The 22,397-nt window shown below is 42.4% G+C and overlaps 1 protein-coding gene across 7 annotated transcripts in view; it reads left to right on the top strand.

Moving 5' to 3' along the window:
• Nucleotides 1–7,159: 7,159 nt before the first annotated feature.
• Nucleotides 7,160–22,397, top strand: part of CCDC180 (coiled-coil domain containing 180) — a 41,135-nt gene continuing 25,897 nt past the window's right edge. For 3 of the 7 annotated variants that reach the window (XR_006286178.1, XM_043530512.1, XM_043530515.1), the window contains exons 1-12: nt 8,444–9,024; nt 9,678–9,871; nt 11,898–11,977; nt 12,960–13,069; nt 13,153–13,281; nt 13,450–13,560; nt 15,866–15,961; nt 16,921–17,084; nt 17,343–17,462; nt 18,390–18,469; nt 18,982–19,070; nt 21,011–21,133. Coding sequence is in view for 6 of the 7 variants with exons in the window: in XM_043530512.1 (XP_043386447.1) it covers nt 8,956–9,024; nt 9,678–9,871; nt 11,898–11,977; nt 12,960–13,069; nt 13,153–13,281; nt 13,450–13,560; nt 15,866–15,961; nt 16,921–17,084; nt 17,343–17,462; nt 18,390–18,469; nt 18,982–19,070; nt 21,011–21,133 (1,365 nt within the window). In the remaining variant the exon portion in view is untranslated. The other 4 variants (XM_027823559.3, XM_043530511.1, XM_043530513.1 and 1 more) reach the window with 4 other exon arrangements.

Raw genomic sequence — 22,397 nt, 5'->3', positions numbered from 1 at the left:
TTCCTCACCCAGATAAATCTCAGGGTACTCTTACGCTATTTGTTACAATATTCTCAAAACCGTAACCTTTGGCCTGAGCTGTTACTTCCATGTTCTTGCACCTGGAGGTTATCGGCATGTTCCAGAATTCTGGTAAACACATTCAGTTCCCAAAAGTTAAAACGGGTAACAGGTAGGACATTTCTCTATGCCAAAGGTTACAGATACTTCTGGTAACTTGCTCTATCTAATCATAGAGGGTACAGGCCTGTAGATTCTTTGCATTACAGCCAAATATAATGAAATAATGTTTACTGAAATTACTCAGTACAAAAACATAAAACAATATAATGAAACCAATAAAGAAAAACATATAATCTAGCAGGCTAGCCCCATAGGCTACACAACCACTGCCCCTAAACAATCTGGAGGTAGTCCATGTGTAGATCCCCCTACTGCTCCCTGAGCATATGGGGTCTAGGTACAATATGGTTCCCTGCATACGCTACAAACAGCATGCTCTGAGAAATGGGGGGGGGGGGGGGTGTTTCCAGTTAGTGGGAGCTCCTTAAACTGAGTGCCTGTGATTTGATAGTAACATAGATCACTATGAGCTTTATTGCTGTCTGTGCTGCATAGACATCTACACAGCATTCATTAAACTGCCAGAGTCCAATCCCCCTGTACATGGGACTCACTTCAAAAACCTGGGATGGATTCTTGGGGGCCAATCTGTTGTTTTGTTCCAAGAGTGAGACTGGGCATGTGGCAGGGATGTTCCCAGGATACCATATTGGGCTCTAATCAGAGGATGGCAAAGGAGGGGAGATCATGAATTCATCGGCCAATTTTCATTGACTCTAAATAGGGGATGGAGGATGATAATTAAAGGGGAAGGAGGAAGGGAGGGGTGTGCTAGATCTCTTATAATGTCTCCCAAGTGTTTAATGTGAGCATTTACATAAGTTTTAATATAAGAAAATGTTCTTTAACATCTGATCTTTTGGTTATTCCACTGTCCTCCACAGCAGCTTCTGGGTACATGTGAAAAAAATAACTAAAACTTGCAAACCCATCAAATGAGATGTGGGCAAAGGTCAGTGCAAAAGCTCATCTGCATTTCTAAGGTGTCCATCACCATGGCATCTAGGCACCAATACATCATTTTAGAAGTAACCAACAGTCCTCCCTCGCTCCCTCTCAATTATAGTTTGAGCTGCTCATGTATGAGGCATTGAATCTAGATGGCTTACTCGAGGAATAAAATGTGATCTGATAGTATCCCTTTAACTCAAAGTGTCATCTCTAGAGATGGAAAAAAATTTCCTAGCACTGTCCACGTTGGCACTGTGCCCGTGAGAGAGAGCGGCATGGTGCCTTGCTCAGAGCAGGTTTGCTCCAAAGGGCATGATCACCTATGGGCTCCTGGGAGCAATTTGGTGTGTGAATGCATGGTATGGTGCAGGCACGTTAGGGGCACCAAGTAGTTAGGAGCCAGATGTTTCTAGTGCGGACAATGCCTCAAAGTGGCTCCCTGAGGCATATGATACAGCAGGGGTCAGCAACCTATGGCATGCGTGCCAAACACGGCATGCGAGCCAATTTTTAATGGCACGCTGCTGTCTGCCGGACCCGCAAAACCTTAAAGTGAATAAATGAAGACTCGGCACACCACTTCTAAAAGGTTGCCAACCCCTGTGATACAGTCATTTAAAATCAGTACAGCAGATCCTGTCCTGGTTTGTGCGAGTGCTTTGGTGGAAAGGAGCCATTAGTGTCACATCCCAGCAGCATCTGAGCCAGATTCCCCCCCAAGGGCTTGAGGGAGCACCAGGAGGGCACACTGACCACCACAGCTGCTGGCACGTAAGGTCCAAAAGGAGCAGGCTCTGCAAACTAGGGCATTTACCCAGGTCCCCAGCCAGTTAGCTCCTGAGGGGATGAATGCTGTGAGCAGCCGTAAGGCTCACCTAGTAGTATGCCCTCGCTCCCCTCGCTTTGCCTTCCACAGTCAGGGTGGCTCTAGGCCAGGGATCGGCAACCTTTCAGAAGTGGTGACCCAAGTCTTCATTTATTCCCTCTAATTTAAGGTTTCGCGTGCCAGTCACACATTTTAACGTTTTTTAGAAGTTCTCTCTCTATAAGTCTATATATTATATAACTAAACTATTGTTGTATGTAAACAAGGTTTTCAAAATGTTTAAGAAGCTTCATTTAAAATTAAATTAAAATGTTGATCTTATGCCACCGGCCCACTCAGCCCATTGCCGGCCTGGGGTTCCGTTCACCTAGGCTGGCAGCGGGCTGAGCGGGGCCTGCGGCCGGGACCCCGGCTGGCAAGGGGCAGGCAGCCAGAACCCCAGACCGGCAGTGGGCTGAGCGGGGCCTGCGGCCGGGACTCCGGCTGGCAAGGGGCAGGCAGCCAGAACCCCAGACCGGCAGTGGGCTAGGGATGTGGGGGGTGTAAGAGTCAGGGCATGGGGTGGGGGGGGCTGGGTATGTGTGGGGGGTGCAGGAGTCAGGGCAGAGGGTGTGTGAGGGGGGTGCAGGGGTCAGGGCAGAGGGCTGGGGGTGTGTGAGGGGGATGCAGGGTCCGGGCAGAGGGCTGGGGGGTGCAGGGTCAGGGTAGAGGGCTAGAAGTGCGTGAGGTGGGTGCAGGGTCAGGGCAGAGGGCTGGGGGGGTGTGAGGGAGTGCAGGGGTCAGGGCAGAGGGCTAGAGGTGTGTGAGGGGGGTGCAGGGTCAGGGCAGAGGGCTGGGGGGGTGTGAGGGGGTGCAGGGGTCAGGGCAGAGGGCTGGGGGGTTGTGAGGAGGTGCAGGGCAGAGGGCTGGGGGTGTGTGAGGGGGGTGCAGGGGTCAGGGCAGAGGGCTAGAGGTGTGTGCAGGGTCAGGGCAGAGGGCTGCGGGGGTGTGAGGGGGTGCAGGGGTCAGGGCAGAGGGCTGGGGGGGTGTGAGGGGGTGCAGGGGTCAGGGCAGAGGGCTGGGGGCGTGGGGGGTTGCAGGGTCAGGGGAGAGGGCTGGGGATGTGTGTGGGGGGGTGCAGGGTCAAGGTAGAGGGCTGGGTGTGTGTGTGGGAGCAGTGTCAGGGCAGAGGGCTGGGAGTGTGTGAGGGGGTGCAGGTCAAGGTAGAGGGCTAGGTGTGTGTGGGGGAGCAGGAGCAGGGTCAGGGCAGAGGGTTGGGGGGCAGGGCAGAGGGCTGGGTGTGTGTGAGAGGGGTGCAGTGGTCAGGGCAGAGGGCTGGGGGTGTGGGGGGGGTGCAGGGTCTGGGTAGAGGGCTGGGGGTGTGGGGGGGGGTCAGGGGTCAGGGCAGAGGGCTGGGGGTGTGTAAGGGGGGTGCAGGGTCCGGGTAGAGGGCTGGGGGTGTGTGGAGGGGTCAGGGGTCAGGGCAGAGGGCTGGGGGTCTGTGAGGGGGGTGCAGGGGTCAGGGCAGAGGGCTGGGGGTGTGTGGGGGGGGGCGTAGGGTCCGGGTAGAGGGCTCGGGGTGTGTGAGGGGGGTGCAGGGTCCTGGTAGAGGGCTGGGGGTGTGGGGGGGGGTCAGGGGTCAGGGCAGAGGGCTGGGGGTGTGTGGAATGCAGTCCTGCATATTAACCTCAGTAAAGTCACACCAGTGTAATGTGGGAGAGAATTTGTTCCTCTGCATTTTACCTGCACACATTTATGTATATATTAATATAGGACTCAATCCTGACCCACTAAAGACAACGGAAGTTCAGTCGGTGCAGGATAGGTCCCATACTTTTTGATCTATTTGGGGAATATGGATCATTGTCAATAAGAATATTAAATGAAATACTGCACTGGCTTTCTATCAGATGTAAAAAGCACTTTTATTTTGCTGTCTCCATTGTCCGAGTTGGTCTGTATATTTACAAATAATTTTTGGGGAAAATCTAATACCCAAAAATCCCAGGCTCTGAGTTGGATTTGTAGCTTTCTTTGCATTCGTCTAGCATGTGGCAGAAACCCACCATTTGTGAATGTAATTATATGGCAGTGACAGTCTAAATCTCCAGCTTGATTGTGCAATTCCTTGTAAGTAGCCCTAGTCAAGTCAGTGGAACTGCTTGCATTAGGACTACTCGCATGAGTAAGGATTTCTAGACATTCCATATCTCCCTTTCTTTCCTCTGTAAACTATAGATTTCATGACCCTTTCTTCAGGGAAATGTCATTAACCAACAGGTTTTCCTGAAGCTGGGTTCACTCTGGAGAAAAAGAGCAATTTGTGTTTAAGAACTAACCCCTGCCACTAAAGCATTTCAATCTTTTGATTTTTGATAATTTATGTGATCCAAATCTGCACGGTCCAGAATCTTTAGTAAGACAGAATACTCTCTCCATGTTTCTCTTGCCCGCCTTTTGAAGGTTTAAATTACTATGGAGAATTTCATGGAGATTACCTTAGAATTGCCCTCAGGGATTGTTCCCTGAAATCACATGCATCGCAGAAAGGAAATGGAGTGCTTTATAGCCATTTTTTAATTTTTTATCCCCAACTTTTTACTGTACAGTCCTGGCTCCAAACCCTGCAGTCATTAGTAGATGAGTGGGGTCTGGCACCTGCTAATCAGAGAGTAAACACCTCCCCTTGACATTCAGTTTATATCAAGCAGGTTTCTTTCTTTAAAAGAACAGGACGTTGTGCACATGTATCTATAATATCAGACTGCATGATCTGAATCGAGTTGCCTAAAAATGTTGAAGAACTGGTAGCTGCTTCCATTGTTGTTGCTGAAAAAGCATTGGACTATGATTTATTTTGCCTTCTGAAGTACTCTGGGCACAGGGCAGTATTTTCAGGGGATGTGTCAGGGACAGTTGTAGAGCTGCATATGATGTGGCCTTTACAGATTTTAGTTGCAAATTGGAGCTAGCCAAAGAAGGGTGTTTCCTAGCAGCTGATCCCTTCTATTGCAGCATTAGATCCACTGGCAGTGTTGGTGGATCCAGTCCTGTCCAACGAATGCTGCTCAGTTAACCAGCCTGTATGGGTTGCCAGTTGAGTGCTGGCTTTTGAGCAGCTCCATTATCCATTGGCTTGGATGTGGTGAGTTAATTTCAAAGGAATAAATGGGCCCAGAAGGCCAAGGGTGTTAACAGGACACTGTCACTGTATAAGCACTAAACAGTTGAACATGGTTTGGGGTTTTTGAAAACAGAGCCCTTGGCATGCTTAGCCCCATGGCAACCAATGCCATTAAAAATTGTTATTATCTTTTATTAAAGATACAGTAAAAAGGGAAATCAGTTGAAGCATTTAAAATGTAATGCATTTATTAAAGCTTTCATTTAATGAATTTCCCTTCCTCCCTTTCCCTTTAGCTGGGGTTTTTATAAGGAAAACCTTCTCTTTGATAGTCTTTTAGATGATATTAATAATCATAATAACTGCCATTTTTTGGAGAAAAGAGCAAACCTTAGTTCAGAGGGGCTAAAGCTGCTGTTATTGTTAACGTCTGATCCAGTTTCTTTAAACACAAAACAAGATAAACACAAACGAAAGAGAAGAGAAAAGATTAGCAAAAATAGAAAATGCTGCTTCTGTCTCCACTGGGAGGTAATTTTTGGACATGTAGCCACTAACTCACAGGAAGTTTGGTTTTCTAGATCAATGATCACAGCCAAACAGCTTATTGCTTAGATAGAAAAGCAAATTGCTTCTGGGGATAGAAGCTTGGCACAGTAATATGTGGACTTGGAACCAAAAAAAAGATAATGTTTTGGAGAAGAGGGACCTCAGACAAATTTGAAAAGATTTGGTCTAATTTTTTGAAACCTGTGATTAATTCCTAGTGAATGGAAACCATGATGTCGCTCTTCCTTCCTCTCCCTGCCCCATTTCCTTCTCCTTTCTCTCTGCCCATTCCTTTACTTTTCTGTTTTCTGCCTCCCCTTAGTTAGCAGTGGGGGGGAATAGATATTTTTCAATAAAATATAAATTAAAATACTTCTAAATTATACTCCTGGCTCTGACATTTTTCACTGCGCCTCAGTTTTCCCATCAACAAAATGGGAATAATAATAGTCACTGTTTGTAAAGTGCTAGGTAACTACTGTCATTATTTATTAGTCTAGCAAAAGTTTTATGCAGACTGTGAATGGCAAAGAAAATCTGCTCATTTTTTTCTCAACAAGCAGAACTTTTTATAAGTGAATTTCATACTGGTGGAAGCTGCTGCCTTGGCAGCCTTGAAAACTGAAGACTCCTTCCTATTCACACAAGTACTTACAGAGGTGGCAGCAGTACAAGCTTCTACCAAATTGCTTCACGTTCAGAGTGGTAGCCGTGTGAGTCTGAATGTTATAATTCTTGACACTATCAGATGCTCGTTCACCTGCACATCTACCAATGTGATATATGCCATCATGTGCCAGCAATGCCCCTCTGTCATGTACACTGGCCAAACCGCACGGTCTCTATGTAAAAGAATAAATGGACACAAATCAGCCATCAAGAATTATAACATTAAAAAACCAGTCGGAGAACACTTCAATCTCCCTGGTTACTCGATTACAGACCTAAGTCGCAATACCACAACAACAAAAACTTCAAAAACAGACTCCAACGAGAGACTGCTGAATTGGAATTCATTTGCAAACTGGGCACCATTAAATTAGGCTTGAATAAAGACTGGGAGTGGATGGGTCATTACACAACTATTTCCCCGTGCTTATTTTTCCCCCTGCTGTTACTCACACCTTCTTGTCAACTGTTGAAAATGGACCATCCTGATGATGACTACCACAGGTTTTTTTTCTCCCGCTGATAACAACTCACCTATTATTACTATTACGCTTGTTCTAGTTGGTATGGCATGTTCTCGGTGTATATATATCTTCCGACTGTATTCTCCACCGCACGCATCGGATGAAGTGGGTTTTAACCCACCGAAGCTTATGCTCAGGTAAATGTGTTAGTCTCGAAGGTGCCACAAGTCCTCCTTGTTCTTTTTTGCTTCACGTCTGTGACTCAAACCCAGATTCACGGAGTCCATGCGGCGTAAATGTGGTTCAGACTCAGTGGACCGCTCGGCTCTGGGCCTCTGCTGAGACCCGTTGGTGCCACAGGTAACACGGGTCCGCGGGCACTGAGACCAGCACCGCCTTTCCCAGAGGCCACTGAGCAACCAGCAAATGGCATCAGCGGGGCGGGGAGCGGGAGGCAGGGCCTCCGTGCAGCAGGCCCCAGAGGGATGACGCAAGCCTCAGGCCGCCTCCCTGCGTTGCCCTGGCAACGGGCAGCCGCTCGGAGAAGGCGAGCCGGAGTTGACAGGTTCTCGCGGGAAGATGAGCTCTCGCGCTCTCTCTGTCTCCGGCGCCTGGGGTTACCATGGCGACTAGGAGACTCTGGGCCTAGCCGGGAAGCCGCGCTGCGAGGCTGTTCAGGTAGTAGGGCGCTTGAGAGATGAACCGCCCCCGTCCTGCTGTGGGGAGGGGTGCTGGGGAGAGTGACCCCCTATCTCTGCTGGGGCGAACCGGTAGCCTGCGCCCCGCTCCGGTCCTGCCGGGGTGGGGGGTTGGTAGAATTCCCTCCCCGTCGCCATGTCACAGCATCGGAACCTCGCTGCTTCTCATTGCTCGGATCCGCGCGCCCAGTTCATTTCACTCGAGCGCTAGCGGCCTCCCCCCATTTCATAGAATCAGAGTATCAGGGTTGGGAGGGACCTCAGGAGGTCATCTCGTCCAACCCCCTGCTCAGAGCAGGACCGATCCGCAACTAAATCATCCCAGCCAGGGCTTGGTCAAGCCTGACCTGAAAAACCTCTCAGCAAAGGTGCAAGAGCCGAGGCGGGAGGTGCCTTGCTCGGGGCTCAGGGGCCAGGCTCTGCTGTCCAGAATCTAGGTTATGGGAGCACGTATGAGAGGGGTAGCCGTGTTAGTCTGGATCTGTAAAAGCGGCAGAGTCCTGTGGCACCTTACAGACTAACAGAGGTATTGGAGCATGAGCTGTTGTGGGTGAATACATCCGATGAAGTGGGTATTCACCCACGAAAGCTTATGCTCCAATGCGTCTGTTAGTCTGTAAGGTGCCACAGGACTCTTTATAGGTTATGGAAGAAACACACTGCCAAATCACAGCTGTGGTCTTCATTAATAGCTTTTTGGATGGTCATCATCATTGTTTTTTGAGTTTCTGTAGGTAGAAGCTTTGCATAACTTTTCTCTTAAAGCCCTGATCTTGCAGGTCCTTGTGCCTGTGCGGATCCCAGTCATTTCAGTGAGACTGTGCAGCAGGCACAGGGATCCACTCTCATGACGTCACTTGCAGGATCAGGGCCTATGTAATTTTTTTTTTTTAAAGCTTTCAGTAAGGAACAATATTTCTCTGCAGCGGGGTGATGGCAACTCAATTTTTTTAAATTTCACTGACTTCAAAATATGTCTGTTTCTTAGTGGGCTTTTAACAGTTTGTCTTGAGTTTTTAAAAAAGAATTTAAAATGTATAAGCTTTTCTGTTCCCCTGTTTATTAAGGGTCTTTCAGAGACAAAACTGCCTACAACCAGAAACCCAAATCCATCCGTGTGCCAATGCTGGGCTTAAATTTAGGGACTGGGAGAGGCAATGAGGACAAGGTGCTTTTCCTATCCTGGGGGCTGCCTGGGATTGCCTTGATGCCTGGCACAGATTAGGGAACCATGAAAGTTACCCCAATTTGCTTGCCTGCTGGAATAACCATTGTGGGGTGTTGCAGAATAGCTAGGTGGTAGGCAAGTCCCCACCCCACCCAGGGCAGTCCTGTCAAATGCACAAAGTAAAGAAACCACCAATATTTTTACATCTTTAAGTTATAGTAATTGTAGTGTATATTTATAATGATATAGAGGTGCAAAATTTTCAGACCGATGTCTAATTCTAAAGTTGATCGTGTCCTTTTAAAGATTTAATTCTCATGCCTCCCTCTCTCTTGTGCCCTCTCCCCCAAGTTGGTACAAGGAAATTGTTCTGCAAACAAGCCAAGAATTGAGGACTTTGCAATATGGTGCTGGTGGGAGCAGTACGTGTTGTCCCCAGTGGGAAAATCTACAGGCAGATCTTCGACGATGAGGTACAGGAACATCAGAGTCTAAGCCAAATTTACTGTTTTGTTCCTGCTGTTGTGAATTCAGTAGTTAGACCAGAGATGAATTTGGACCTTTTGGATTTTTGGTTTGTTTTAGCAGAAAATAATTTTAATATTGTCAGGGTGCCCTCTCCAACAAACCCTTTAAGATCCTACTATGTGTCTTTTGAACCTCAGAATGTATTTGCCAAAGCCAAAATTTGCTATGTTAATGGCATGGCAATGATGGCTAAATTCAGAGGTTTAGTTTGCCAGACTCAGAAGGATTTGGCTAGTGTACACAGCTCGTTTAATTTTTAAAAGGAAAATCAGCATGGCTTAGTGGTTGGAGCATGGGACTTGAAGTCAGGGTTACGTAATTTCTGTTCCTGACTCTGCCACTGACTTGCTGTGTGACCTTACGCAAGTCATATAACCTTTCTTTGCCTCGGTTTCCCCATCTGTTAAAAGGGGGATGTTTTTGCTCATTTTGTAAAGAACCTTGGATGAAAGATGTTATGTAAGTGCAAAGAATTGTTTATTACTTTATCTCCTATTCAGCCACTTTTAGCCCATTGTTTTCAGTGCAGCTTCTTTGATCTTCTCTGCCTTCAGTGGATTACTGAGAATTTTAACACCTTGATTATGTTTCTATGAAGGTGCAGTTAGTACGCTCTCTGGAGGAAGTGAGAAACAAGGCAGAGCAACACAAGTTTCCTATGAACAGTGGAAGGATTCCTGTGGTTAGGGACTTGGAAATGTGTGCTGGTAAAGGATTGTTATCTCATCGCCAGCAGAAATGGGTTGAGGGACTGCCCAATGATGACTTCACTGAAAACCCAGTGTTGTACAGGTATAGATTGGAAGTATACATTTATAATTATATCTGGTTACTGGTTGGGTTAAACCTCTTTGAAACTAGTGGGTATCACAGCCAACCGTCATTATTGATAAATGTAAGAAACAGTTAAGCTCCTTTATGGAACCAGCTGAAACAATAGCAGCTTCCACCCAGAACAAAGGCACATGTCACCACCCAAAGTAAAGGCACATGTGGGTGGAGGACTGACACTAGGTATTGTTTGGTGGAAGTGTGTGTCTCTGTCTTTGTGAGAGGGGAAAAAAAGCAACAGAGAAGCTGGGAGAGAAACCACAGAAAGCCAAGGATGCAGCCAGAGCAAGCACTGGGAATGTGGCCCTGAGAAAGGCCGAGAGAGATAACTTTTGGTCTAAGTGCTAACTGGAAAGGGGCTTGGAACTGTGAGTAAAGAAACTGTCACCTGCTGTGTTGAGGGAAACAGGACTTGGTACATTCTTTGTAAATAAACAGGGTTGCATCAAAGAAAGACCTGACTCCAACATCCATTTCTCCTCTTAACCAAAACAACCCACTAGATACCAAATTTTGGCCCGAGCTACTTGGGTCAAAAAGGGGTAACAATATGTATTATGACTAAGGGCAGTGAGGTTTGGGCATTGAACTGGAAGCTAGGAACTCCCTGAATTTTAATTGTGCTTCTGGCAATAACTCCCTCTGTAGCATTGGGAAAATTACTCAACCTCCATGTGACTCAGTTTTCCTAGCGATGAAGAGGGGTAATATTGGCCTACTGCACATGGATTTGCGAGGATTAATTAGCCAATGTTTGTAGAGGGCTGCATATTATGGTTTTCATTTTTAAAAGGTATTGTACTTCTTTTTTGTTTAAAATGGTCTAGAACTATGCACAATTTTCATTGGTCTTTAAATTGCATTTGTTTTTAGAAAAGTGACTATGTAAAAAGGATCCCTTGCTAAATAGATTAGCATCTTGTATGCCTTTAAGTCTGATTCACCTATTAATTACGAACGAAATTCTACTCCTGTTAGACCATAGGTGTAGATCAGCTTTGGAAGAATGAAAATAGTCTATTCTGCTTCATGCATCCTCAACAAAGTGTCTGCTAAGTTCTAATTGCAGAATCTCTATTAACAGTCAAGATATAAGAGGGAGAGAAATCATAGTTGGATTTGCAGATCCTAGGTGGACTTTGCAATGAGCAAAATAGTCTTTGAACGTGTAAAGTAAGAATATTGTATCTGGAATATCACTGAACGAGAAAAAATATGCTGTTCAGTGTGTAACCATAGCCATGACCAGAAGTGGAAGTAAAATTGAAATCCAAGTTATACAAAGGTGATACCTGCATTAACAGAACTGACACATTTTAAACCCCCCATGAAAAGTTTCTGTCTCCAATGCATTTGTAAAACATGTGAGAGATGTTCCTGCTGGCAAATATCTTGTTATCTGTGAGGAAAGTCAGGTCTGTCCTAATTGAGAGTTGGTCATCGCTCTCATAGCAGAACATGAGAAGACGATAGTTTTAGAAGTGACGCAAACAGTCTATCCAACTAGTGTTTTCTTTTTGTCTCATTTTGCTGTAGAGTCCCTGTAGTATTAATTCTGAGAACAACCACATAGAGAAATACATTGTGCCCCACTGACTGGAAGAGTCAGAGGGCAGAAAAATGTACTTTTGTATTATTGTATTTCAAGTACTTTTGCCTAAAGCTTGCCTTATTTTTTGCAGATTGCCTCTATAGTTAGTATATATTTAATTCTGGGATTTGTTGCTATTATGCCATTATATTCTGGGTTATTTTCACCAAATGAGCTATGATAAAGAATTTGGCCCACTTCATCTGGGAAAACAGTAACATTCATTCTGTGAAACACTAGCCCCTCCAAATTCACTAAAATTATGATGATGCTTATGGTCATTTAGATTTTTTACAAATGAATCTAATTTACAAAATGTGAAGCAATGCCTTTTGGAGATCCCTACTTTTTCTCGTATGGCATAGGTCAAGGCTTTCATCTCTGTTTCTATTTCAGGGAAATTACATTTAGAAAAGCTCAAGAAAGTGAAGATGTGATTGCAGCCCGGGAAGTCAGAGGCCTCAGTGATTTCATTAGTAAATTTTACTTACTTCATCTTACGTTATTTTTTATGATTTTTTAGGAATTCTCCAGATGGAAGGGAGGGAATAATCACAGAAACATTTATTGTATTTTTGTACTTGTTTGATTACTTAGAATGAATAGACGTGGAGTCAAATTCAGCCCTAGTATAAGCAGACCCAAATCCTTTGATGTCAGTGGAGTTTCACTTGTTTATACCAGATGTGAATTTAATAGCTTGTGTGTTTTTGTCCATTACAGAAACAAAGCTTAATAACAAACACTAAAAATCAATATTTGGCTTTCAGAGAACCATTCTTTACAATACAGTATGAATTAACCTTTACCCTTGTAGACTTTCTGTGATACGAAAAGCATTTTAGCACTGTTTTACAAAAATGTAATGGGCAAATATTTATTGTAGAGCTCCCATATCTCACCTAGTGCATCACCTATTAAAATCCATATCTTTCCAGTGTATACCAAGGGGCTCTGCCCTTTCTCCACTGCAAATATATTCTCCAAATAATTATGTGATACTGAATTAATATTGGTTCAAGGTTCCCTCTGAGTTTTTCACTCAATAACTTGTTCATGTGTGAAAATTAAAGACAAAGTTTTCTAGAGGCTGGAGCAGGGGAATGGGAGTCAATATTTCCTGGGTTCTATTCTGTGTCTTTACTATTTGGCAAGTCACTTAACATCTCTTTGGCATAATTTTCCCTATCTGTGAAAATGGAGATAATATTCGCCTACCTTACAGAGGGAATGTGAGACTTAATAAATGTATTCAAAGTGTTTTGGCATCATAGGATAAAAAGTGCTGTATAATTGCAGGGTGCTATAATCTGTGCCCTTTTCTATTTTGTAAGGCTATGGATCTTTTCTGCTGCACAAAGCCCAGAGATCTTAGTGTTGATAGTGCATTGGTGTCTACATTAGACATTCTGCAGCAACACATCCAGTCTGCATCATCTTTATTTTCTTTCTTGGCAGTTCCTGAGAAGACAAACAGCAATATCATTGAACGCCTCTCAGAGCGCAGACGAGGCCGTCACAATGAAGCAGTGGCTGTGTTACAGCAGGAGTTAGCCTGCATTGGGAGGGTGAGACTCTAGGTAGTCTGGACTGTTATATTAGGGTCAAGGCCTAGTACCCAATATCTAACTCACATACCTGCCTGTTTTAGGAAGTGGAACCGTTCATTTTGGAGTCTGGAAAATTGCTTTTGACAAAACTGTCAGAATCTGATAGAGCCATTGAACTTCTGTTCAAAAAGATTGAGAGTGACACTGATCTGGAAACCTTTTCAATCAAAGTAAGGGAGTGTATTTGATTCAATCTAGTTCTCTAGCTCAAGCCCTTGTCTCTCATTTTTTCTTTGCTTGCCACATGTATATATAATGTCTATTTCTACCTCCTGCTGCAGTCATATTTTTTCATTTTTAGTTTTCCAATGGGACTGACATTACATTTCTTCTTGCAGAGTTTTGAGGAGTTATGGGATGCCATCTCCCAGGAGTCCTTGTATAGAAGAGAGTGGATTAAAGAAACGGATGAAACCTTAATAAAGCTTGAAGTGGCTCGAGCTGAGAAAGTGAGCTAAAGTTTGAATGGTTATTAATTAATTGCTGGATTAAGAATTTGTTCCTAACCCTGGGTAAGGAGCAGGAAGCAACTTGCTCCCTATGGGTTGTATTCTGCTACAGGCCCTGACTAATAGCAGGTTACTGCCTTCCTTTGCTGGATTATCTTGTCATTCTCTACCTACCTGCACAGGTGGGGAGAGATGTGTACCACGTTCACAGCCTCTGCTTCCTCCCTCCTCCGTCCCGGCACCTGCAACAGACACATGAAGAGGCCATGCAGGTGTATGTGAGGTTCTGCCGCTGCTTGGTTGCTTTAGGACAAAGCCATGATCAGACCGTAAAGTGTTTGTTAGTATGCAAATCAAACACCACCACTAGTAACTTCTATGTACTATCTGATTATCCATTGTGACTACCAGTGTAACATTTCCAGCCTTTTAAGCAATCAAAACCTCTTTAGAAGGAAGGGTTGCTTATCATATATTTATTTGGATTTATAAAATGCTTCACTTTAGGCACATATGCAAACGGTTGCATACAAAAACACATGCTAGTATTACAGTGTGAACCAATGTCCACAACAGAATCGTCTCAACTCATCAGGACTGCTATTTTTCTTTCACCCATGCTATATCTTTCTCAACTTATTCTTGAGGAACCTGGGAAAAGAAAGACGCCTGGCTGTAATGAGTCATTCGCTGAATAATTGTAAACATGATGGAAACAAGTAAACAAACAAAATCATCCTTGGCCCTTGAGTACCCATTTTCTGAAGTATGTTTGATCTCCTGTAGCATTGATAATGAACAGTTTTACTTCAAGCTCCAATATTTGGTTATCACTTAACCTATTCTTTGTTATAATATGATAATATACAACTCTGTTTTGCCAGTCTTTCATACAAACTGTATCAAAATATGAAATGCAATACGGGTCATAATAAAAAGTCATTTATGTATCAGGATCAGGCATATAGCTCCTTACATATGAGCCATGAAACTTCTCTGTGCCTCAATTTTCCCATCTGTAAAATGGAGATAATGATATTGCCCATCTTTTCAAAGCTCTTTTAAAAGATAAAATAGTATCTTTTACAGATGAAAAGTATGATATAAGTGTTTAGAGAGAAAACACTCATTGGTTCATTGGGTAGGGTGCAAGCCAGGGATTTGGGAGGTCTAGTTTCAGTTTCCTGCTTTGCAGAAGACTTTCTGTTCGCTCTTCAGCAAGTCACTTATTCTCTCTGGGCCCGAGGTCTATCTGTAAAGTGAAGATACTAGTATTTCCCTACCTCACAGAGGGGTTGTGAGGATAAATACATTAACGCTTCTGAGGTGCTCAGATGCTATACTAATGGGACAAATAAGAGCCTTATTTTCTTATCCCTATTTAAGGATCTCCTCACAACGCCTCTGTGATGTATGAGGAATAATATTTCTATTTTACAAATTGGTAAATTGAGGGTCAGAGAGTTAGATGAGTTGTCCAAAGCCACACAGGAGGTTGTGACAGTGCCAGAAATAGAGCTCAGATTGTCTGACTTCCAGTCCTGTGCCTTTAAGAGGAAGTTGATTCAAATGTTTCACTTCGTTTGCAACCTGTCTATGGTGATCTACAGTAGTGGCTCTCAGCCTTTCCAGACTACTGAACCCCTTTCAGAAGTCTGATTTGTCTTATGTACCCCAAGTCTCACATCACTTAAAAACTACTTGCTTACAAAATCAGACGTAAAAATACAGAAGTGACACAGCACACTATTACTAAAAAATTGCGTACTTTCTCATTTTTACCATATAATTATAAAATAAATCAATTGGAATATAAATATTGTACTTCCAGTTACGTGTATAGTATATAGCGCAGTATAAGCAAGTCATTGGATGACATTTTAGTTTGTACTGACTTCACTAGTGCTTTTTATGTAGCCTCTTGTAAAGCTAGGCAAATGTCTGGATGAGTTGATGTACCCACCCTGGAAGACCTCTGTGTACCTGTAGGGGTACACGTACCCCTGGTTGAGAACCACCAATCTAAAGGGTGAGGTATATTAAGTAGCAGTTGATTTTAGTAATGGTTGTATCAAATATTTTAGTAACTATGTTTTTATTAAAGGTGTCAAATTTTAGAAGAAAAATACAATAGTTTGTCTTAAGTCATACATCCAGCTTTAAATCTGTGCTATGACTATGTATTTCAGTCAACTGAATTTTTTTTTAAGGAAACAAAACATCTATGTCTTATTTCAGATCTCTTGTCTTAAGAAATACTGATTTTTTGGGCTCTTTCTTTTTTCTCTTTCCTTTCATTTCCCAGATAAAAGATTTACTGAAGAAACATACCAAGATTCTGGAGGATATTTCTTATCTCTTACCCTCTGATGTTCACAGGTTCATACATACTGAAGCCATGGTAAATCTTTCATATTGATATGTAGTCATTCATTTGTCTCAGAGGCTATATTGAAAGTAGCAAGATGGAATATTCCCTATGTACTATAAGGAGTGATTAATTTTCTTCCTCTTTCAGTTGGGAAGTGTTAGTCACTCTTCTACCTCTCTTTCAAACTTATCACCTTCTTAACAATGAAAAGATACATGAGCTGAATCATCATTTCTCATAACGTTTTTCAGCTGCAGTTCCCTCCATGCAGGTGCTGTCTTATCTCTCTGACATACATCAGTATTTTCCAGTACTCAACAAATCATTCCATTCTGAAACATATAGGTCCATTTTCCATACCTTTTTACTGTCCATTAAGGAAAGAAAATATCCTTCACTTTTAATATGTACAGTTCCCTCAAGCTAAACGCTGACAGCGATATGATCAAAATCAGAGCGTTTGCTCACTCGTGTAATTCAACTGGACATACTGTGTGAAGGCTTTTCTTTCAACATATTTTTATATTTATAGCATTTACCTTACTGGATCATACAACTGGGCCATTATGTCTAGTATTCTGCCTCTAAGGCTGTGCCTAAGCTGGCAGTTTTCAGGAAATCTCCCACTGTTGCAGCTCCCCAGCTAGGGGAGATTTCCTGACTGTAGACAAGGTCGTCACTGTCTAATACCTTGTGCTTCAGAGAAAGTCTAAAACCCTCCCAAATTGCATATGGCTATTGTGCTATGTCTGAATCAGTGACTTCTTGATTTGTTCAGTGCTGTTGTTCAAACATATCAGTCATCCCAGTGCAGGAGGAGTGTTCTCTATTGTACAAAATACTCCCCATTTATGCTCCCCATTTTCCCACTGTCTCTCTAACAGTCTCTTCTAGTTCAGTGCATTGCGCTGGATTAAAAAACTATAGCTGTCAAATTTTTGTATGCTTTATGCTGCCCTTTATTCCTCTTTGTATCTTCCAATACACAGATGATAAACCAAGCCCTACTAGCCAATCAGAGGGCAATAGCCAAGTTGTTTGTTAATCTGATGGAGGCAGACCTGAAGAGGGAGCTGTCTCAATGGTTCAAGTGGCAAGAGAGGCTGAAGGACTGGAAAATCATACAGAAGGACTATGTGGTTCGCAGTTTCAGGTCTGTAATTCTGCAACAGATTTATATTTTTAGTGGGATTGAAACTAAATGACCAGACCCCATTTGTGTTTCTGTTACAGAATAATCTTTGATTCTGTTCTCTTTGTAAAGCTAACAGTGTTCTGGCGATTATGCTGGCATTTATATTCCTTTTTAGTGACTGGGGTTAAATCTGTGTGGTTCAAAATAACTTTTAGATGTCAAGATACAGATTGTCCCAAACATACCTTTATTTAAATGGTTACTTGTGTCCTGCAGAGAATTTATGGCAAGGAAGGAGGTACAGGAACCCACATCTGTAAAAAGAGACTTGGAGAACATGATAAAGGACCAGATTTCACTTAGTAGAAAGAGAATGGAGCTTCTGCAAGTTCTTTGGTATGAAGTGAGAGACAGAAAAAATAGTGTTTCTTGCTATAGAGAATAATGCACCTGATTTACCACTGTAAAATGGACCAACACAGTACTAAATGAGCCCCCAAACTTCTTTTTATCTTTCACCGATGAGGTGATGCTCATGGTTTTCAGTGGGCAGATTGTGTTGAATGAAGGGGTCATTAAATGTTTCATTATTAGCAATGTCAAGTAGCTGGAAGTAGTGATGTGCAGGGATGATAAGAAGGAGGGAAAGGGGAGACAATTGGCCCGGGGCTATAGCTCAGGGCCCCCCATAATGTCTGTAACATCCACGAAAAGTGAAATGGAAGGGAGTGGGGACCCAGCGAATATGATATACCAGACCCCAAATTTCTCTGAATAGGCCTGATGTAAAAACTCTAAAGAGTAGAAATCAATGGCTCTGGAAGTACAATATAAATAGTGGCAAGTCAGGATGAATGGGAAGGTAAAAATCCCACAACCCTAACTTGTCCTGACTGAAAAGTTTGACTGCCTCTCCTGGGAATGGTGTGAGATTTTAGTATATATAGTAAATAATCAGCAGAGGAGACAAAGGAAATCTCATACAATATATCTGGGACACCCTCCATTCTAAATCAGAAAAGTTGCTATGTGTATAACCTATTAAAATATTCTAATTTTAAAATAATGATTCCTTTTCATTTTAAAACTAACATAGCAACTAAACAGATAACAATTCATCTGTTTTCCAGAAGGCAGCTTTTTTGCACAAATTGCAGCTATCTTTATGGTTTTGCCTTGCTGATTTGGCTGAAAATCTGTCTTCTAACAAACAGAATGTGGAAAAGCAATAGTGCTATTATATTACTTCACAGTTTTAACCCATTGAGAACTGGAATGGATTATGTATGAAATGTATGTGTCTTTTGTTTCCTATTTTGGTAGTGATTTGTTGCCTCCGACACATTCAAAAGCGGAGATAAATGAATGGTACGAATCTCTTGTGGCTTTAAACAAATATATAGGTAAGCGAGGAATTCATGACAATGAATTGGGATTTAAGCAATCATTTTATTTCTAAGGCCATGATTGAACTGTACCATGTGTCTATACATACATATGCTGCCCTGATCTTGGTCTCTCCGTTTTTTTTTCTCTTTAGAATGAGGGGGAAAAATTATCTGAAATGATTCCTTCCTCTACGTTTTGCAGTATGCCTTGTCTTTCTATATGTGTGTCTTCTAGACTAAACTTTCCAGGCAGGAACTGTCTTGATAGTTGTAGCCTGTTTAACAGCGCAAACAGTGTTGGACTGTAATAAAAATAACAGTTCACCATTACTAAGCATAATGGCAAAAAGATTTGGGTAGAGGCAGCTGAGTGATGTTGGCTGGTAATGCCCATATACGAGAGTCAAGTATGCCACTAGGGTAAAGTGAGGTTAGACACAACTGTTCAGTCATATTCACATGTGCTACAATGTGAAATGGTGAAGTCTTCACACTGGACTCTTATTTCCTTTCCTTCTTTTCTAAAGACACCTATAATGTGCAGCATATGATGATCATTCGCATCCAGTATGAGAGAGTTTGCCAGGAATGTTTGGCCAATGTACAGCTATGCAAGGTCAGTGTCACGAGAATGAAAGTTGCTGAATTTGGAGACCCAATGAAGGATTTTGGTAGCAGCGGATCATCTAGTATAACGTCTGGTTTGAGACCCACTATTTCAGCGTGACAACCCAAATTACTCACAAAGTTCTCTTTTATCCTGTTAGTCAAAAGTATGTTGTGTACTTTACTTCACAATAACATGGTATTTGTATTTGGAACATGTAGAATAGCAGCAACAAATACTAATTTAATGGAGGGAAGATGTTATGCTTATAAGAAGCACACAGAATCTTTTTAAAGGGGATAAGGCAATAAGCTGCATTTATTGAGAGTACAATTTAAGCATTAAAAATCAGCATATGCTTCCATTCCCCCTCCCAAAAAAAATTTAAAAAAAGGTTCTTCAGCTGGATCTTATAGTTACCAGTCCTTAGTGTTGCTCAGTCAGTTCCAGTGGCCAGCTGAAACTGCACACGAGGGAGGGGAGCTTGGCCTCTGTCAAACACGTTCAAAGCGCCAATGTTGCTGCAGAACAAACCCAAAGTCCCATGGCAATACACCCTTCTTTTATAGTAATAAGTTCCCATACAAGTCTATGGCCCTTGCTGTGTCACACTGGAGCTGTCAATCATGATTTATTCAAGGTTGCTCTTAATTAGTATTATTTTGAGTTGTTACCGGGACGATCCGCAGCTGTTTCTTATCTCATCTCATCCCTCTGGCTTAACTCCTTATTTTGTCGCTGGGTGTATGCCTGTGCTTTAGTGTCATCAATCTGTCATCCAGGTGATTCTGATAATAAAGTTTGTGCCTCTCCACTCCCCTCTTGACCATCCAGCCCAGCTGTCTCTTCTCAGTTAATCAGTATACCATACATTTTTCATTCACACAGCAAACAGTAAATAAGGCAATAATTACAGCCATAAAACTTTTGTCCTTCTAAGAACAATCATTAACACAATCAGCAAAGAATAAACTCAGAGCAATTTCTTCTTACTAATTCAAGGCTACAATTTATTCTTACTAATTCAAAGCTAGCAAAATGGAGTATAAAGCAAAATAAGCAAAATGAGTACAATTTACTCAAGACAATTTCTCCCCATTAGGCTTTTGGCCTACAAAGAGAGTCCACTACTTAAACTAGGAGATTGAGAGTCAGGACTCCAGCATAGCCATGGTTCTCTCTGTGGCCTTGGGAAAATCATTTAACCTCTATACCTCAATTTCTCCATATATAAAATGGGGATAATACTACTGACCTGCGGCATAAGGGGGTTTTGAGGCTTAAATCCACATTTGTAAAGGGATTTGAGAGTTTTGGATGACAAAGACTATGTGTAAATACAAAGCATTAATTATTTACAGTTTTCTAGTATTTACAATTCAATCACAGGACTCAGATATCACAGGCATTCATTTTCTGAAACTATTACTGATTGTTATAAACAGTATGTCATCAAAGACATAGTGCTCTTCCTGTTGGAGGGGTACACAACTCCTCACCTTGCACACCCACTGCCTATTCCCAGCTTAATTTTTCCTCCACTTAGGGTTTCCTCAGGAAAAGATACTGAAGTTGGATATTTATTTCTGAAACTACCAGTTCAAAAGAAAAGAATGCATGTTGAGGTTAAACAAACTCTGTTGAACCATGCAATGTGTTAACTGGGATGCCAGGTACATTAGAGAGATAAGGTGGGTGAGGTAGTATCTTTTATTGGACCACCTTGTGTTGGTAAGAGAGACAAGTGTTGAGCTTACAGTGAGCTTCTGGTCCAGACCTGGAAAAGAGCTCTGTGTAGTTCGAAAGCTTGTCTCTCTTACCAACAGAAGTTGGTCCAATACAAGATAATACCTCATCTACCTTGTCTTTCTAATATCCTGAGACTAGCACGGCTACAACAACACTGCATACCAGGTACATGTCAGTAATGTAATATTCCTTTCCTTTAGGATAAACTGTTGAGTTTGAAAGTTTGCACAGAGAAAGAGGCTGAAAAGGTTGTGAATCCTGATTTCTTCAAGATGGTTGGAAGGCTGCAGAGTCGGTTTGAACAGGAGCTGGAGCAGATGGATGTACGTTTACTAAGGCCATTCTTTTTATTGCATCCTGGGAATAGTCAAATCCAACATCTATCCTGCAGTCTATGCTGGTTTAAAATTTCACATTTCATTTCATTATTCTACTGATGCCCTGTTAGAGAGTGTGCAATGATATCATTGACTACTTATCCTGTAAATAGAGACACTTGAGGCGATTCAATGATAGTTCATAACTTCTGGTTTTACTTTTACCATGACTATATATGAAAACAACTGGCCTGTTGTGCTCAAGGTTCTAGATGGCTAAATAATTCAGGGCTCATGCAGAGCTTAACTTTGTGGTTGCTACTCTTGTGAGGGATGGATGGTCTTTTAGCTGAAGTACTAGCTGTGAATTTTTATTCCTGACTCTGTCGCTGGCTTGTTGCGTGTTCTTTGAGATCATAAGATGGAACATGATGTATAAGTGCAAAATATTATTATTTTGTTGGCCTCTTCTATTTGTTTACACTAGCTATTGTTTTTAACTTGTGCTAATTCTGTGCTAATTTATATGGGAAAGGAGGTGAGTTTCCGGTATTATCCACCAACAAAAGATGACGTGAATATTTTTTTGTGTGGTAAATTAGCTGAGCTTTAGCCATATGTATATGTTTTATTCTGATGTATTTACACATGACTGTTAGATGTTAGAAAGCTATTTTTCCATCCATTGTCTTGGACTAATAAAGCATTATAGTACGTATACTGATATCAGTTATAAATATCATAATCTGCAAAGTCATCTGTGAGGCTCATCCACTTTGGCACTTTGTTTTAGATTTTATCAGTGGTGAGAAAAATGTTCACTGAATTTACAGGACTGGAAAGGGAAAAAGAGTAGTCCAAAATCAGAGGCTGTGCAGTTGTTCTTTCACACTCTGTGTTCTAAATATCTTTCCAGGTTCTCATACCTTGCTCTTTGTCATGGTACCTAAGGGCTTCCAATTTCTGAAAAGTAGGTATTGGACTACTACTCCCCTCCAACACCCCCACCCAAACAGCATTGTGGTGCTATCTTCTAATCGTATGATATGTCATTGAAAGTGGTAATGCTAGAAATTATATTGTTGATGGTAATATAATTCCCATTAGCACAGTTGCAAGAATAGATTGGATGGTAGTGACATGAAAAAAGATGGTGTTCGCTGATTCTTGCTGTACTTTCTGCTTTATCAGGTAACTGTAGGATTCCTCCAGGCAGCCTTGGCAAGTCAGCTATCCCCCTACTACTCATGCATCTCTACTCCCAGATATC

Source organism: Chelonia mydas, chromosome 16 (genome assembly GCF_015237465.2).
Source record: "Chelonia mydas isolate rCheMyd1 chromosome 16, rCheMyd1.pri.v2, whole genome shotgun sequence".
Lineage (NCBI taxonomy): Eukaryota > Metazoa > Chordata > Testudines > Cheloniidae > Chelonia > Chelonia mydas.
The sequence above is the reverse complement of the archived record's forward strand: the minus strand, read 5'-3'. Positions and strand labels throughout refer to the sequence as shown.